We start from the raw sequence: 18578 nt of genomic DNA on the forward strand, positions 1-18578 counted from the left end.
TTTCTGGCCTGACTTGCTACGACTACGCTCAAGTTAAAAAAAAGCACAAGAGGAAGGGTATTATGGCAGTCACACATTAATGAGCTGAGACCCACAAGTGAAAATTCTATTCAGATTACATCTTTAGATAAATATTCTTAATTTCAGCATTTACTCTGTGCTTGTGCACCATTTGGTATATAATCCTTTTAATTGCTTTCCCTTGGACTATCAGCCAGCTTCCTCCTTGCTTATAAACGTTACCAGGGAAGTAAAAACCTTAAATATTTCTAAGGAACTATGAAGCCTAAAAGATATGTTATCAGAAGTTAGACTACACCGGGGTCAGCAACCCTCAACACGGGTACCAAGAGTGGCACACAAACTGATTTTCATCAGCACGCACGGTGGGAGCTCAACCCTGCCCCTTCTCCCCCAGCCAGGTGTGAGAGTTTGCTCAAACCCATGCCACCGGTTGATTAAAAAAAGACCAGCTAATGCTACCAACCACCATCTAAATGGTAAAGATCTGCAGCTTAATTTATTAATGAAGCTGTGGTAGTAGGACTATTAGTGACTTTAAAAAGTATCACTGGCACTTGGACTGTACATAGTTGTCAAAATGTCAAATGTTGGCACTCTGCCTTGAAAAGGTTGCTGACCCCTGGACTACACGATAAGATTCAGGACTCTCATTCTCATACAACTAGAACATATATGCAAAGTAATGGAAACACCTACAAGAATAGTCAAGAGCTGTTTTTGTTCAGAATATCACTGTTCTACCACCACTGGATGTAGGGGTCTATTCCTGTCCTTTACTTAAATTTTCAGCCACTAGTGGCTTTGTTAAACTATAGAAATTACAGCTATGTGTCAGCATGAATCTGTTACACTCATCAGGCTCAAAACATTAGAGCTGACAATACAGACAGACTTTTTATTTTTTTATTTATTTAATCCCTGAGTTCATAACAAGGAGCAATGATCTTTCCTAGTAATCTTTCCAATAGTCTTCTTTCACTCAGCCCATTCAGAACTGATTACAGGTACAAATGTTGGTGATGGAACATTAGATGGCGATGGCTCTGATTTAATAGAGAGATCTCTTTTCCAAGTTGTTTGACTTGTGGGTCTTGCCAACATGCTCAGGCTCTAACTGATCGCTATACCTGTGGGACATGAAGGAATTTTCACCTAAGTCATATTGCCAAAGACCCTGGGGCACAAGTCACTTGCAGATTTAGACTGGTGTCAGTGCCTGATTCCTTCAGTCTTTAAATCATGACTTGAAGACATTAGTAACTCAACCAGAGGCTAGTGTCTATTACAGGAGTAGGTGGGTGAGGTTCTCTGGCCTGCAACGTGTAGAAGGTCAGACTAGATGATCACAATGTTCCCTTCTGGACTTAAAGTCTATGACATCTTTACAGTTTCCCTCACATGCAGGGAAATGGATGGGCCTTGCAGTGTGCTCTGAAGGATCAACACCACAGGGGTATTTCAGACTTGGGGGAGGGAATTCCAAAGCTCTTCAAAGAAGGCCCTGCCAGCTAATCATCATCTTGTAAGATATCATATATAAACTGATAACACTCTGGTCATGAATATAATGTTGTGGTGTGTGTATATATATATATATATGGGTTGTGTATACAGTGCTATAAATATGTACTAGGAATATGTTAATAAAGTAAAGGAATATGGACTTATTTGTTTGCAAAGATCAAGCTAATAGGCAGATGAAAAAACAGTAAGCCCTGACTACAAGGACAAGAAAGACATTTGATTAAGGTAAACAAAGTGACCAAAATAATCAAGAAAGCAAGCTGACCAGAGGATGAAGAAGGGGCTTGGTGTCTGCTCCCCGAAGAACATACCACAGAGGAGAGGAATTTTTATCTGGATTTACTTTTCAAAATATACATTTCAAAAAGGTGTTTTATTTTTATTTATTTTATTTTTTTTTTTAAAGAAAGGGGACTCAATTTGTTATTCACCACCAATGGAACAAAGGAATCAGTCTCCCCTGATTCTATGAACAGATAATCCTCCTGCTTGAGGGTCTGGAGTTCCTAAGAGTTTGATGCAATTGAGAAAGCTGCTTACACAAAGATTAGAGCCTTGCTATGCTCCAAGTTTTAAACACTAGACACTTCCCACTGTTTTTTGGTTTTAACCACATCTTTTTCTCTTATCTTTATTAACAGGTTGCATGGTCCATTTTGGTCAATTTCAGAGTCATAGGATTTTAAAAATAAATTTCATGATTGCAGTTATTTACAATTCCAATTTAACTATATTGTAATTGTAGAGGTCCAAACCCAAAAAGGAGTTGGTGTCTGGGTGTGTGTGCACAATACTGCTACCCTTATTTCTGTGCTACTGCTGCCTTCAGAGTTGGCCCTCTGGAGAGTAGCAGCTGCTAGATGAGAGCCCAGCTCTGAAAGCAGAGCCAGAAGTGCGGATGGTATATATGGTATTCTACCCTTAATTCTGTGCTGCTGCCTTCAAAGCTTGTCCCTCAGCCAGCAGTCACAACTACCAGGCCCCCCAGCTCGGAAGGCAACAATGCGGAAATTAAGGGTGGCACGGTATGGTATTGCCACCTTTCCTTCTGTGCTGCTGCTGGCAGGGCACTGCCTCAGAGCTGGGCATACAGGCAGCAGCTGCCACCTTCTGGCAGCCCAGCTCTAATGGCAGAGCAGAAGTAAGGGTGGAAATACTGCAAGACCCTTAAAATGCCCTTCTGCAACTCCCTTTTGGTTCAGGACCCCCAAGTTTAGATACACAAGTCTCTCCCATGAAATCTATATACTATAAGGTAACAGCACACAAAAGACCAAAGTTCATCCAGACAGGAGTAGTGGCGGGGAGGAGAAGAGAAGGAAAGAGTTCTCTGTCCGTGATGCTTTTTTCATGCTGTGAATTTGTTAAGGCCCTATTTATGAATACACTTATGCATGGTTTTATAAGCCATCTCAGTGCACTGTATTAAAGTCTCTGCTAGATGGACATGCTGGCGAATGCACTCTCTATGGAGGCAGCAGACATGGTAATGTTTCTGAGTGTTCAACCATAGGGATTGGATACTACAGAGGAATGCACTACATGGAGGTTCAGGAACTTGAATTCACTGAAAGTTATCCACAAGACAAGATTAAGACTGGCCAAGTCTCATGACATTTTCTGAGGAATAGAACAAAGTGGTATAGCAGGGAGCTGATACATCGCTTAAGCTCTAGCAAAACTCTCCCTTGATGAAATGGTGGGGACAACACATGGGTTATTGTTTTGCATGGCCCGAGAAAACATCTGTCACACACGCACCCTCCTATTTAAGCGAGGATGCCAGCCAGGCATCCCACTGATCTGGCAATATAGCACAAGGAAAGAGGCAGCTTTTGGATAAGCAGGTCCTGGGCTATTTAAAGCTTTATAACAAAGTATCTAAACATTAACTGGTGCTTAATAATTAGCCAACGTAAATCAAAAAATGCTGGCATCACATGCTCTTGCCAGGATAAACAATGTAAAATCTGAGCAATGGTCCCATTAATCTTTTCCATCCATGTGCAGAATAAATTTTGTTATGTGCCTCAAAGCATGTGTGAATATGCACCACCCGGAGAAACAAAAAACTAGCTGTGGGGGCTGTATTAATCAGATAGGTGACATTGAAAGCAGTCGCACTAACGCACAACTAACAGGGAACACTAACATGAGCTAGGAAATTCTGTGCCTGCATGAGGTTCCAGATAGATTGAAGCTGTAGTCCACGTACAGTGTATTAAAAAGTCTATTCTGATGTTTCACCCTTCACCCAACCTCCATGTGTCTCTCTCCTGAGACTGAAAGCTCCTCAGACAGGCAGGGACTGTTCTCTTTTCTCTGTCCGGAAAGCACTTAGGTGGGAGTACCAGAAAGCAAAGGTATACTCATTATCAAATGATACTACTGATCCTGTTAGAGGCCTCTTTGTAGTCTTCTCAAGTAGAGCATGCACAGTATGGTTTGACAACTCACCGCTGCAGATATTTGCAGAAACACTGGAGCTCTTGGAGTGTCTCCTTAGCACTCTGGAAAATCTCCTCCTCCATGAATAGCTGCATTACATCAGCACATACTTCCTCTGAGCAACGGGCAATGCGGGCTTTTTGGTCTCTTTCCAAAGCATACCTGGTGCAAAAAGAAATTGAGATTCCTAGGCAGAAATGCCCACTAAGCATCACATGACAGTAAATGCTGAAATCAGCTGTGCTGCAGAAAGTAGCCATTTCCAGCACAGATAAGCATTTAAAATCATTTCACTTTCCGGAAGACCCAAGATTTCTAAGCCACTATACTTCTGTATATTTTTTCCTTTGAAAAGAAAAAGCATAAGCTTTTATTCTCTGGAGGAACAGACACTGAACACACACTGTGAGGGTGGTAAGGAATTCAAGACTTTTATTCTAGAAAGAATGAGAGTATTAGTCTTCAAAGAAGTCTGTAGTCCCTGCATAAGCATACACATCTAAGGATACATACACATTCCTAGGAACCTATCCAGAATCCTCATCATCCCTTTATATTTCCTCCACTTCTAACTCATCCTACGATTTATGGAAGAACACAGGATAGCTGTACTACATATCACAGTCATAAAAACTTCTCAGTTTGGGTGTGTCTACACTTGCCATTTGAAGTTGAGAACCACCCCCCTTTTAGTTGGTACAAAAGCCATGAGAGCGGGTATACTTGCCAATGACTCTTTGTGGGGAAACTCAGGTGCCTCTTAGTGTAAATGTGATATGACAAGTAAATTCCCTAGCTGTTTGCTGTGTTGGATGTTACTAGAAAAAAAAGTTTAGCTTAGCTAAACATTATGGCCTGTTTAATTCATTAACTAGGTTTAGAATCTATCACCCAAGCATACAATACAGAAAGCTGCAGTAAGAGAAATATAGGGTTGCCAATTGCCACTGTTAGTTATTTTATATTACATAATGCATGCCCCTTATTTTGGGATGTTCTGGCCACAAATCATAATGGTGATGCCATAAGTCTATTCTTTATTTTACTTCAGCGTAACTCAGCTTTTTCAAGGGAGCCCCATTTTACACTTGTTTTCTCAAACAAAGGAGCACCAGTGAGTTCGAAGGGGCTTAATCCATAATTATGTGCAATCTAAGCACAGTCACTCTTAGCATATTTGGCAACTTAGTTTGAATCAATTTTTTTTTGGGGGGGTGGGGGGTGATTTAAGTCAGAGTGAAATTGCCTTGATTTAAATCAATCCACCTTATAAACATAAAAAAAAATTCCAACCTTCCTTATATGTCATTAAAGAGCAAAAAAAGGACGAGATCCATGTTTTCCTTACTCCTTTACAGACCATGTTTAAACAAATAGATTTTTGTGTCAGCTTTTTGAAAGCTACTGATGAAAATGTTTAAGTAAATTGCACATAGAGAATTGTCTGAAAATGTAACCAACTGATGTCCTTTGGAATTCACCCTGTATTGGGTTGAAAAAAAAAAGGAGCAGTGAGATGTTGACCAATGCTTGCTAGAGTCTCACTTTCTCAGGAAAAGGTTGCTGTTCAGGAATTGTGTTATGTAACACAATGTCCATAGCTAGTGTCACACTTACTTTAATTCAGTAGCTGAAATCTCTTGAATACTTTCCTCTATTACGTCTTCTGTTAGCTCTGCAGACAGTGAATGGCTCAACCGTTTTATCAAGTGTTGTCTTTTCTGCTTCTGTCTAAAGGATGGAAACAAATTACAGACAAGTAAAGACTGGCAAAACCTGTTTGATATGTAACACATACATGCCATATCAATACCGCTGATGATTTTGAAACAGAATAATTAACCTCCACACTGTCTAGTTGAATTTTTCATGCTTCTTTTCCTAAAAGTATCATAGACAAATGTTCTGCATGACAGCTTTTTGCAGATCGTGTGACCTAGCCACCCCTACCAACTGATCAAGGGACTGCTTCCTATAATACTTAATGGAAGATAAGTCCTAAGCCACTGCTATGGCAGCTGTCACTGTGAGAGTGAGGGGTTGCCTCCCTTTTCACCCCCTTGAAGCCAGAAGGGAGGAAGAAGTAGTAGGACTAGATGCTAGTTTCACACACAGATATTTTGGGGTTACAGTGGCATGGAGGGGCAGGTAGGAATTCCTGCTGCACATCCAACCAGTGTGTTCCACAGGGAAGGGAGATGCGGTATACGGACAAGGTGAAACTTGTCTGAAGCATTCTATGACTGCTGTAGGTTGGTTTCTTTATGGGAATGTTTTATTACATGAATGCATAAAATAAAATCATTAAAGGATAGTGATACATATATATTATCTGGATGTCTAGTTTTTATAATTTGTGTGTGTACTTCTACCTACACAATTACCCTCACGGTGAAATTTTTGCTACATAACAAACAAAAAGCTAAGTCAATCCTGGCAAGTTTTACATATTTCCAGGAAGCACGGCCATTGTCAGTGTTTAACAGACAAGATAACAAGTCTACTGCTGGAAGTCTACCTGCAACCTCCTTCACGGGCAAAACACCCCTAGGTCTCAGTTGAAATAAAGGGACTTTGAAATAGATAAAAGATTACTTGTGAATTTAGGTAGGGAGACTGACTGAGGTTCAGACTGAGAAGTGGAGGTTCTGGAGGTGAACATGAGATTGCTCTGCCCTACTCTGAAGCTAATGGAGTGACTGGGACAAGTGGAACCCACATAAACTTTCAAGGAAGGTTTAGGTAATATGCAGATAGGTCTTTTTTTTTTAAACCCCCATTGGTTTATTCCATTCCTACAGACAAATAATATTCTCTGCTGCTGCATTTCCAGACTCCCACCAGAAAGTCAACAGCAGGTGCTTAACACAGCTGGATCTGCTGAGGAAAAAAAGTGGGGGTAGAGGTGTTTAGACGTGGAGACACAGTCCAAGATTGGGGTGAAGTGTAGGGTACCATGCTTAGCCCTGTCACTCAGAAGGGCTGCACATGAAGGATGTAGTGCAGGGTCAAAGGTACAGCACACCCCATGCCACAGCAGCCATATTCTTAATTCTGAGTGTCATTATAAACCATCACTGATTCAAGCAGTTTTAAAAAAGATTACATAATAACTTTTTTAAAAAAGATCATGTTATAATTTACAACTAAAATATATAAATATATATTAGAGAACAGTTAAAAAGAAAAAGAAAACACTCTTCGGTAAATTTAGACCACTTAAGAGAAGGAAGCCATTTGACTACTGACTATCCTGGGGCTTGATTCATGCAGATGATCTCAAATTCAGGGCAAGTATGCCCATTACCAGTTCACTGAAGCATTCAGTCCCTCAGGTTTTCACCTGTTGGATTTATGCCTATCAGAAACAAGAATACTCACTTCTCTTCTTCTGCTCTGCGTATTTCCTCTTTGACTCGTTCTCTTTCTGAACTGACTATGTCTGCTGCAACTTGCCTTAGAATCTCCATTATCACTTCAGTCAAAAGTTCCTCTATGGTGGCATCAGAGGCACTGCATGAAGAAAGGCATTGGTTTTGCATTTTTCTTCTCATTTAACAATATACTCCAGATGAGACCCATTTGTGTTCAGTAACTCCATATAGATCAATCATATCAAACCCTCGTTTGATAGCAAAAGACTACCGACTCAGGCTATATCTACACTACAAAATAAAATTGATCTTAATAAGTGTGACTTTTTAACATCAATGCTATAAACTCAAAGTTAATTGTCCACAAATTTTCTGGAAAGTCATCTTACAATTTCTCTGTATCAACTTCCCATGTCCCCATTGCCTTACTCAAGTTCAACTGCATGAGCAAAGTATTATGCATACCTATCCCATAGTACCTTAGCCCTGTTTGATGCTGGGGGTTTTGTACCATTGGGTTGTAGGAAAAAAAAAAACTGCCGCAATTGCTTGTGGGTGTTTGATGTCACTATCCCAGAACGCAAATGACATAGATGAACTGCAGACCAGGAACTTAGAAATGCTGGCTGCCCTGGATGCATTGCTTATAGCAGATAGGCATTTTTGCACTCGTGAAACCAGCACTCACTAGTGGGACCACATCACTTTGGAGGTCTGGAACGACCAGCAGTGGGTGCAGAACTTTCTCATGTGCAAGTCCGCTTTTATGGAACTTTGTGGGTTGCTGGCCCCTGCCGTAAAGCGCAGCAATGCAAGAATAAGACCGTCTTTAATGATTCACAAGCAAGTTTCAACTGCTCTGTGGAAGTTTGCAACGCCCAGTCAGTGGCAAATCAATTCGGGGTGGGCAGATCTACAGTGGGAGGCCATGGTGATGCAGGCAGCCAATGCAATCTGTTGGCGTCTCATGCAGAAGACTGGGACCTGGGAGATGTACAACACTTAGTCCATGGCTTTGCTGCCATGGGGCTTCCTAACTGTGGTAGGACTACAGATTGCACGCACATCTCCATCATGGTCCCAGATCAACCGGCCTCTGAGTACATAAACCGCAAAGGTCATTTCATCAACATCAATGTAGGATGGTCGGGAAAAGTTCACTACATGTGCATCTTTAGCAATTCTGGTCTGTACAAAAAGCTTCCAGATGGGACTTTTTCCCAGACCAGAAAATCAAGATTGGTGACATGGAGATGCCTATAGTAATACTGGGTGACCTTGCTTACCCTCTTCTCCCTTGCCTCGTGAAGCCATACACAGGCACCCTGGACCACAGCTACAAGTACTTCAACTACAGACTCAGCAAATGCAGAGTGCTGGTGGAATGGGCGTCTGACCTTTCAAAAGTGAGGTTCATGTGCCTTTTGACCCATTTGGATCTTTCTGAAATTAATGACTTCGCCATGGTTGCAGTGTGCTGTATTTCTGTATAACCTTTGTGAATCCAGGCAGGAGAATTTCATGACAACCTGAAATGTGGAGGCAGATGCCATGAGAAGGGCTTATGTGGAGCCATCCACAAGGGCATTCACCAATGCAAACGCAGGGGCAGCGGCAATCAAGGAGGCTCTGAAAGATAGCTTTATGAATGACTGGAGAGCCATGTGATGATGCTGATACAGGATAAAGTCCTGATTATACCTTTCCTGCTGAAAAATTAAGGTCAAAACTGAGATACAATTCACATAAAGCACTTACCCATAGAATGAATGAGTCTCTATCTTTACAATCAGTGAAACTTTCTTTTTCCAAGGCCACTTTTGGCTTTTTATGGATGACAAGGAATCAAACTCTGCATTGTGCAAGCTATCACTTATCCAGACCATTTCATTGTGGACATGGTAAGGTATTGCTCACTTTACAAAGTGGGAGGCTCCTAATCAAGACACCATCATGCTGGGAGGGGACAAGCCACAAAAGCCTGCTAGCCACGTGGGAGGGGAGGGGGAGATGGTGCACCCACCAGCCACATCGTGCGGCAATGAGATCCCAGGAAATTTAAAACAGGCAGGGAGCATTGCAAAAAAATCTGATCCAAATTCCTGTGATTATTTAGGTTGCCAAAGAAAACATCACCCTCCTAAGAATACCAGATAGTGAAAAACAGATGCTCCTCCTGTGTGAGCACAAGCCTGGAAAATTTGCAAAAATGCTGTGTGGTGCCATACCACCACATTGCTATCTGGTTGCCTGGCATGGCAAGATGTGCTATCATGGAAGCTGCAATAAGTCAGGCCTGCCCAAAAACCTTGTGGAAAAAATACAAGAATACCTGGATGAGACCTTCCTGGAGAGCTCCAAAAAGGATAAGTACTCCATCCTCAGAAATATTAACATGCTGTTCAAAGGGGCATAGAAAACCTCTACATAAACCCAGCCACAACCCAGCCACTTGTAGCATTCCAGAAAAAAATACTCACCAGAACAGCTTGGCACCCATTGTTCCGGTGTTGGTGTAGAGGGGAATGGCTTGAGGTCGAGGGTGAAGAGCTCCAGGCTGTTAGGAACAGCTTCCTTGGGCCCCTGCTGGTTGCTTCTGTCCTCCTCTCCAGTGGCCTCTTCTTCCTGCCCTCCCTCTAGGCTCAGGTCCTCTCAGCTTCCCCCCCAACTCCACAGAAGCACTTCCTGAAGTGTCCCAATAATCACTGGGGAACATGAATGGATCCCTTCCAAGAATGATGATGTCCAGATATTCCTAATATCAGCATACCTTGGGCAATGACCCAGATCACCTACTGGCTTTCCAGACTTTATGATAACCCTGCTGGAGTTCTTTCACTTTCACCTGGCACTGCTGAGTGTCCCTGAAGTAACCTCTGGAGATCATCCCAAGTGACATCTTTTCAGATATGCCTGTATTTCACTTGCAGCCTCAAAGTCTGCCCATCACTGACTCCTCTCCCCAAACAGGAAGGAGATCCAAGATCTTCTTACAGGATCATGCTGGAGCTCTCTTGCATCTCTGAGAACTCAGATCAGAAACCTGACTACTTATGGTGGCAAGAGCTGGCTATAGATGCAATGGCTACCAATGCGATGGCTAGAAAGAAATTCAGGCTTCCATATGCCCCTTAAATTTCCTGGGCTTCCTGGAGATGAATTCAAATTTGCGGGTTTCCTGTGACCTACTTCATATGCACCTGAAGAGCAGCAGAGATAGAAGCTGCCAGAGCCAACAACAGTGGGGCATTGTGAGATACATATGGGACACATCTGGAGGCTGATAAATTTGATTTAAAGAAATGGCATTTCCACACTAGCATTAATTTGACCTTTTAAATTTGAACTTGACAATACATCGACTTGTATGGCTGGTGTAATAGTATAGGCCTTAGTTAGCCCAAAAATCAACCTAATGGTATTTACTGTGAAGAAAGTGACATTGTAAAATTAAGTTAACTGCCTTAAAATCGACTTTATGACGTAGTGTAGACATAGCCTCAGTGACTGGACATCCAAGACCACTGGAGCAACTTACTGATCTAAGTTCTTGGCACTGAAATAGTTTGCCACATACAATCCTGTCTACGGCATATCAGCCATAAGGTTGAATCACTTAAAAAAACCAACTACTGTAAGTGCTCTAACACCCACATGCTAATTCAGATTATCTCTAATTATGTGATACAGATATGACCACCAGAGCATCCCAATGAGAAGTGGCATATTACTATCATGATATATATTCAAAAGTATCAGAGAGGTAGCCGTGTTAGTCTGTATCTTCTAAAACAACAAGAAGTCCCATGGCACCTTATAGACTAACAGATATTTTGGAGCATAAGCTTTCATGGGCAAAGACACGCTTCGTCAAATGCATCTGATGAAGTGGGTTTTTGCCTACAAAAGCTTATGCTCCAAAATATCTGTTAGTCTATAAGGTGCCACGGAACTTCTTGTTATATTCAAAAGGTGGCATACCACATCACTGGAGAACTAATTATCATTAATATCTTGAAAGATGTATATACAGTTAACTCACACAGAACTTCCCAGATGAACTGGAAATATAACTAAAATATGTCTAAATGAAGCACATCAGATAGAACTGAGACACATTCTCTCCAGACAAAGGAAGGAGGCTAACATATCAAACCAGATGTGGTTACATTCAATGGGTTATGAGTCACTTGTAACTGGTAGCTGCAGAAAGCAGTGGAGGATCCTATCTGCAGCATACGTCACATAGCAAGGTGTCTACACCCAGCAGGGGAAAGGAATTGTACCTGGAGAGACCTTTCAGAAAAATACTTTTCAGAAGTTTATTGATCTATACAAAGATGAAGAGAACACCTAAATCAAGGATGGTTAAACCTGTGGCCCACAGGCTGCATGCAGCTCATTAAGATTGTGTGTGTAGCCTGTGAGACATTTTGTTTACTGTTGCCCATGTACAGCATTGCCAAATACTGCTGGTGTTTGTCCATGTAGTTCTTTTCCTACCAGTATTACTAAAGAGATATGCACATAAAGCAAGGACATGGGATGTAAGGTGTGTGCTCATTACACACAACACTAGGTGAAAGAGCCATGCGCTTCCTCTGCACCTAATCAAGGTGCTGCTACAATTCAATTAGTGCACTCTGCAAACTCAATATATGTAAGCACTGTCAGCAAAACCACCTTATCCCGGGATGCCATCGGATGCCATCTTAGTTAAAACAATCTTGCATCCCATTGAAAAGGAGAGCAGCCATTTATGCAGCCCAATCAGTAGCACAGGTTGCCCATCACTGCCCTAAGTTATCTTTCACCCGAGAAGACACATGAACCAAACACCATGCTCTGTGAAGGGTCCTGGCTAAAAAACTGGTCAACCATGCTAGAAGAAATAAGTAGTGAGAGAAAACTTCTTTGAACCAGAGGCTCTAAACTTGTTAAGTTATAGAGAAGACTTAAAAGTGTAAGCTTACTTCGTTTATTTGTAACCATTTCTGTCTCTATTCCTTCTACCAGATAAACTGTCCTGTTACTAATACAATCATAGAACTGGAAGGGACCTTGAGAGGTCGTCGAGTCCAGTCCCCTGCCCTCAAGACAGAACCAAGCACCATTCTAGACCATCCCTGACAATGTTTATCCAACCTGCTTTTAAATATCTCCAGTGATGAAGATTCCACAACCTCCCTCGGCAATTTATTCCCATGATTAGCCGCCCTGACAGTTAGGAATTTTTTCCTAATATCTAACCTAAAACTTCCTTGCTGCAATTTAAGCCCATTGCTCCTTGTCCTATTCTTAGAGGCCAAGGAGAACAATTTTTCCTCTCAACGCTTTTAGGCACTTGAAAACCGCTGTTGTGTCCCCTCGAAGTCTTCTCTTTCCTAAACTAAACAAGCCCAGTTCTTTCAGTCTTCCCTCATAGCTCATGTTCTCTAGACGGTTAATCATTCTTGTTCCTCTTCTCTGGATCTTCTCCAATTTCTCCACATCTTTTTTGAAATGTGGTGCCCAGAAATGGATGCAGTACTCCAACTGAGGCCTAATGAGACCAGAGTAGAGCAGAAGAATGGCTTCTCATGTCTTGCTCTCAACACTCCTGTTAATGGATCCCAGAATCATGTTTCCTCTTTTTCCAACAGCATCACACTGTTGACTCATATTTAGCTTGTGGTCCACTATGACTTCTAAATCCCTTTTCACATTACTCCTTACTAGACGGTTGCTTCCCTTTTTCTGTGTATAAACCAACTCAGTACTTTGACTGAAACAGAGTGTTCTGGCCAGCTAAGTTAGTAAGCTGCTTGGTACTGTCTTCTTAAAGGAGCAGCAAGCTTGGTAAGGTTTTGTGGATGCTACAGTAAGATGGAGTGAGCACTGCTGGGAGATATTTCTGAGGAACTCAAGAACTGGGCTTCACTGTTTGCTACCTGCTATGCATGGTTTAAACTGGCATGCTGCTGAAGAGTTAGCTGGCAAGCAAAGAGGCTAATGTATCAGGGAGCTGACATCACCCAGCAGAAGCAAAGCTCTCACGTGCTAAGGCTCAGAGGGATGATCCAAGGGTTCACAGTTCTGGGAACCCCAACAGGTTGTCACAACCACCTCCCTAAAATGCCATGCTTACAAAAGCACCTGCTTCTGCTAACTTTTGTCCATAGCTGGTGATCAAACTGCTTCTCTGACCCTTCCTAAGCTGATCTCACCCACTCAGATTTGGTATCAGCCAGTGCATGGCACCTGTTGCTCCTGTTCACAAGCAATGCTGAAAATACTATTTTTGAAAATCTAATTTGATGAACAGAACCTTGAAGACGACCTGGGTTTCTAGAAAGTGGTGGTGTTCTGTGCTTCCTGAGCAAATAACGGTGAACCAAAAAGACTTCTAATCACTGGGGAGCACTGACCTAACCGAATAGTAAATAGGGTAGGGGGAGCTGGGTATCTTCCCTGACAACAACATATACCAATTGGGAGAGATATGGACATCAATACAAATGCCAGTTAACATTCTTCTGCTAATTGCTAGTAAAGTAAAGTGACACAGAGATGGTGAAAGACATCTAAACTGTCAATAATAGTAATAATAATTGCCTTTACCACATAGCAGCAGTCACATATGCTGCTCCTGTCTTGACAATTTCCCTGCACTCTCCTTGGAGAACTTCATGCACCAAGGCCTCCAACACTTCTGCAATATCCTAAAAAGAGACACAGAAGAGGGAATATCAAGAATTAGTCTTTGATAATTACACAGGATTGCACACAGGTGTCATCTGGAGGAAATGAAGCTTTAGTTATAATAGCTACTCTCACCCCCATGATGAAGCCCTGAGCAAATATAAATTTCTACCCATGAATGAGGATATGCACAGATAGAAAAACTGGTATCTTGAGAACTCTCACAGCTAAATGAGAACATGATGCTGCCACTCTCAGGAGCCAGTGCTCAGTGTCTGCAGCTCCTCCTGATCATGTGGCTGTATCACCCCCAGCAGAGCTATGTGACTCTAGACAAGAGATGCACATGTGGGCGTAGGATTTGGGAGCACAGTACAGCTGCTGTGGGCTGGGAGAGACTGCTGGTGCAGGGTGCTGGCTCCTGAGAGCAGAGGCACTATATAGTAATTTAGCTGCTGCAGTTCTCAGGAACAGAGCCCTGAGGATCAGAGGATACCAATTTCTGTGTGCTTCCATGGATAGAATTTTGTACCCATTCAGGGCTCTATTAGTGAGTTCATCCTACTCTTCCCTGTAGGGCAACCACCTCTGAGGTGGAACAGCAGCAATAGGATTATATCAAGCAGCTCTACACAGCCATTTAGGATACTCATTGAAGAATGCCACCAAATCCAATTCAAACTGCATGAGCAAATTAGGGAAAATAGCACAAAATCACCCACATTGGTATGTGTTCATGACTCAAGGTCAATGCCCCTACCCTTGCAAAAAGGACCTCCTCTTTTAGGTCTCACCTAAAATATGACACACTGCTATTTTGAGGACAAATTTAGTGCTGGACTCAATGAAGCGCCACCTAGTGAAACATGATCAGTTTTGCACCATTGGAATTTTTCATGAGAGGTCTTGCATTTGAACACTTACCATGCACAATCCTACTTATCCTTAGCAATTTAACAAGGACATAGTAGGTGACATTTATGAAAATTCAGGATAACAATTTAGCCACCTTGAGTTATGGAGCAGTGACCTTCTCCAGTCTCTATTTCTTAACACAAAAATTCAGAAACAGCAAAGAAATTGTCTGACTCCAGTATCAATAATTATGTCACAAAAGGGCAACTGACGTTATATTCAATATGCATTTCTCCACACCATGTGGCTTCTAGGAGCAAGGCCTCTTACCCTGTCTGTGTACATTGGCTGAGGTTTTGAAGGTGGAAGCTCAACCTTCACAATAGGCTGAAAGGTGGATTGTGCAGCAGGAGACAAAGGTGCTGGAGGATGAGGTAACAGTGGAGGCAAAGGCTGAGATAGAGGCTGGACTTGTATCACTGTCCCTTCAGACTCCATACCCTTCTCGTCTATCTTTCCTTCTGCAGGAAAACATCTAGCCATTAACAAAAACAAAACAGCAGCAGCCTAACTTTTAATTGACCAAAGTAATTCTCCTCAAAAGCTGGCTTCTTTGATAAACTGCATTAAGTCATAAAAATGAACTCTTATGAAGGCCCAGTGCACTGTAATTAACTGTTGACATTCTAGTTTACATCACATTACATACTGAATTAATTGAGACTATTTTAAGGAGTAGGGAGGAATGATCTTGAGTAAGCACACAGCCTGTTTTATAGCAAACCCTTGATTTAATGGACTAATGGGGGGGAAGAGGTGTCTATTAATCCCGGAAGACCGTATCAGAATGGTTATACCATATGATGATGCACTGACCCTCCCAACCCATTACTCACTCCTGTTCTCTGCTCTCACTCGTCCCTTCCCCACCTGCCAGCCCATTTTTACTCTCTCACCTCCATTTCCCCCTCCCAATTGCCAGGAGAAGAGCTGAATGCTGGCCTAACTCCTTCCATCTCCTGCAGCTCTCACTGCTGCAGTTCCTCCAGCCCCTGGCTCTGAGCTGCCCACGTGAAGGTAGAATGTGGCCACCCCAAACCTACTAGGGGGCAGCAGCCTCCGACACCATGGGTTCTGCTCAGCACCACTGCGGGCAGCTGCAGCTGGGAGATGACATGCTCTATGTACACAGGGCTGGGGGAGGAGAACTCCTAGGCTTCGCTGCAGCCCCCCCCCACCCCCTGCAACCCCCTAGCTCCTCTGGCCCTGATGGCCCCAGCTGCTGAGGTGGCCCCTCCAGCCTCAGTAACCCCAGCCACTCCAACAGCTCCGCCAGGACCAGTGGTGGCTCTGGTGAGTCTCCAGCATTTATTTAAGGGATGAGAGGGATGGCAGACAGCATCCACTATTTCCAAAGTCCATCATATGGGGGTCCGTTAAATCAAGTGTTTACTGGATATGGTTATTGTTAATCAGGATTTGTATTTTTACTTGAAAGAAAATGCACTCACTTTAGAGCTAGGAAAACAATTACAATAGTTACTTAAACTGGGCCACACTTCCTATTTGCAACGTCTTTGCAAGGAATTCTTTACATTCATGAACCAATTCTAAGTTTATAAATCATTGACAGGCATTTTGCTGCACACATTCAGGACTATGGTTCTACTTTTGCTGGTTGGTTTCTGACTGAAAACACTGTATGGTTTCTGCTCCCTGGATGGCTGAGTGGAACATTTTAGAATCAGGTTTCACTGTAAATATTCATGGTGGGGAGCTCCAAACTTGATTTGCATTAATAAATTTGCTTTTTGCTAGAATACATGGGGAAAGCAGACCACTGAAGCAAGTGTGGTTGCTATTTCTTTAAACATGTATGCAAAATTCACACAGCTTTAACCCACATAAATTGAAAAAAACAATAAAACAAAGCAAAACTTGAGAAGATATGAGGTTTCTGGGCAGATTTTCAGATGCTGTCCTTGTCCACCTGCTCTTACCTATCACATTCAGATTGGCTTTCTGAATGCTGCTGGCTGGCTCCACAGTAGTGCTCACACCTATGTATCTGTTCTGCCCATTGAAGCTACTTATAGGTATGTGAAGAGTTACTGGAGGCAAAGCTCCTCCATTTACTATTTCTCCAATGGGCGCAGTTAGCTTCTGCTTAACGAACAACGATCTTCTTGGTTTGGGCAATCCTTCAGATTCCAGAAAAGCTAAGCGATTCAGCTCCACATAACTAATGAAAGAAACAAACAAGCACACAATAGTTGTAGGCTGTACAATACAGGAGGACACAGGAAGTGAGATAAACATTAAGGGTTTTTTAGTATTCTGTTTTTCTTTCCACCTACCCGATTCCATAGCAGTTATAAAAATACAATTAACTTCTCTAATAAGTTAAAAAGTGAGATAACACAGAAATAATTAAGAAAATGACAGTGGATGAAAAACATAAAACAAGTGGTTTCAATGTCAGCCTTTGAATCTCAGAATATAAAAGCACTTTTCGCACTTATTAAGGTAGGTATTAACTGCAACTTTATTTCTCCCATTAGAGGATTCCTCGTCTCAGAAAAGACTATAAAAGATAAGGCTGTATACTTACTCCACAAGGCTGTATACTTACTAGTTTGCCCTAATACAAAACCATGTGCCCTACCGCAGCCCAAAGAGAGCTTTAAAATGAAAAAGCTTAAACCACATCATGTACACTTGCCAAGTTCTAGCTCAGTGAAACCATGGCTCCGATGGGGGAGGGTTGCACCAAGCTGGCAACCCAGATTACCCTTCTTCATCTCTCTCTCCATTTTAAATTGATCTAGTAAAACTGGTGCAAACATGAACTGCAGATGTGTTTAAAATTTAATTCTCTAATTTACTGATGTAAACTAAGCCACATTAAAACACTAATTTAGAGCCTTCCATTTGTGCTAGATGACCTCTACATTCAAGACAGAACTCTCTTCCCCTTGCCCAACTCACTCCACATCAGCTCCTTCGGGTACTGAACAGCAATGAAAGATGCTCTCTTTCAAAGGCTAAGCTTGCCATGTTCATAGCACTGGTAGCATAGGGTGCTACAAAAGGAGAACTTCAAATGCACATATTCATTAAAAAAAATGCACTCTAGAACCGTGCAGTTAATCCCCAAATGTGGCTGTATGTATCATGGAGTTTCACAACATGCTTGGCACTGGCTTAACTCCTTTTCCATTTAAGTCAATGGTAAAACTCCTCTGACTTTTCCTGTATTACAAAGGCTACAGAACTCCCCGCAAAATAATTCCTTTAGAAACAGAACAGATCTTTAAAAAAAAATCCAGTGTTAATGTAACTCATGACTCTCTTGGGGTGCCAAGCTGAAGCTCTCATCTTGAATCAGAAAGGTATTTGTACAGCAGCAAGCACAACAGTATCCTGAGTGAGGCTTACCCTTCTGACACACTCAAGCCATAATAACTTATGAAATCAGTGGCTTCTTCACAGTCTCTAAACAGTAGCATGCGAACCAAGTTATCCAGAGGAAAGACAGTGGATCGCTGAGTGTTCACAGTGTAGGCAATGTTGAGAGACTTGAGAGCATCTCTGCGAATCTGGGGTAGGGGGGAAAAAAGCCAAACAGTTGTTGAATTTACAGAAGACCTCATAAAATATATATTAGACAGA

General features: G+C 42.1%; 1 protein-coding gene across 2 annotated transcripts in view; it reads right to left on the minus strand.

Moving 5' to 3' along the window:
• Positions 1 to 18578, minus strand: part of MCM3AP (minichromosome maintenance complex component 3 associated protein) — a 71435-nt gene that overhangs the window by 33133 nt on the left and 19724 nt on the right. For both annotated transcript variants that reach the window (XM_075002115.1, XM_075002117.1), the window contains 7 exons: positions 18345 to 18505; positions 16907 to 17148; positions 15237 to 15427; positions 13971 to 14071; positions 7378 to 7509; positions 5614 to 5727; positions 4006 to 4158 (listed from right to left, as the gene is read on the minus strand). In XM_075002115.1, coding sequence (XP_074858216.1) covers positions 4006 to 4158; positions 5614 to 5727; positions 7378 to 7509; positions 13971 to 14071; positions 15237 to 15427; positions 16907 to 17148; positions 18345 to 18505 — 1094 coding nt within the window. The remainder of the gene's footprint in view (positions 1 to 4005; positions 4159 to 5613; positions 5728 to 7377; positions 7510 to 13970; positions 14072 to 15236; positions 15428 to 16906; positions 17149 to 18344; positions 18506 to 18578) is intronic.

Source organism: Carettochelys insculpta, chromosome 8, assembly GCF_033958435.1.
Source record: "Carettochelys insculpta isolate YL-2023 chromosome 8, ASM3395843v1, whole genome shotgun sequence".
NCBI lineage: Eukaryota > Metazoa > Chordata > Testudines > Carettochelyidae > Carettochelys > Carettochelys insculpta.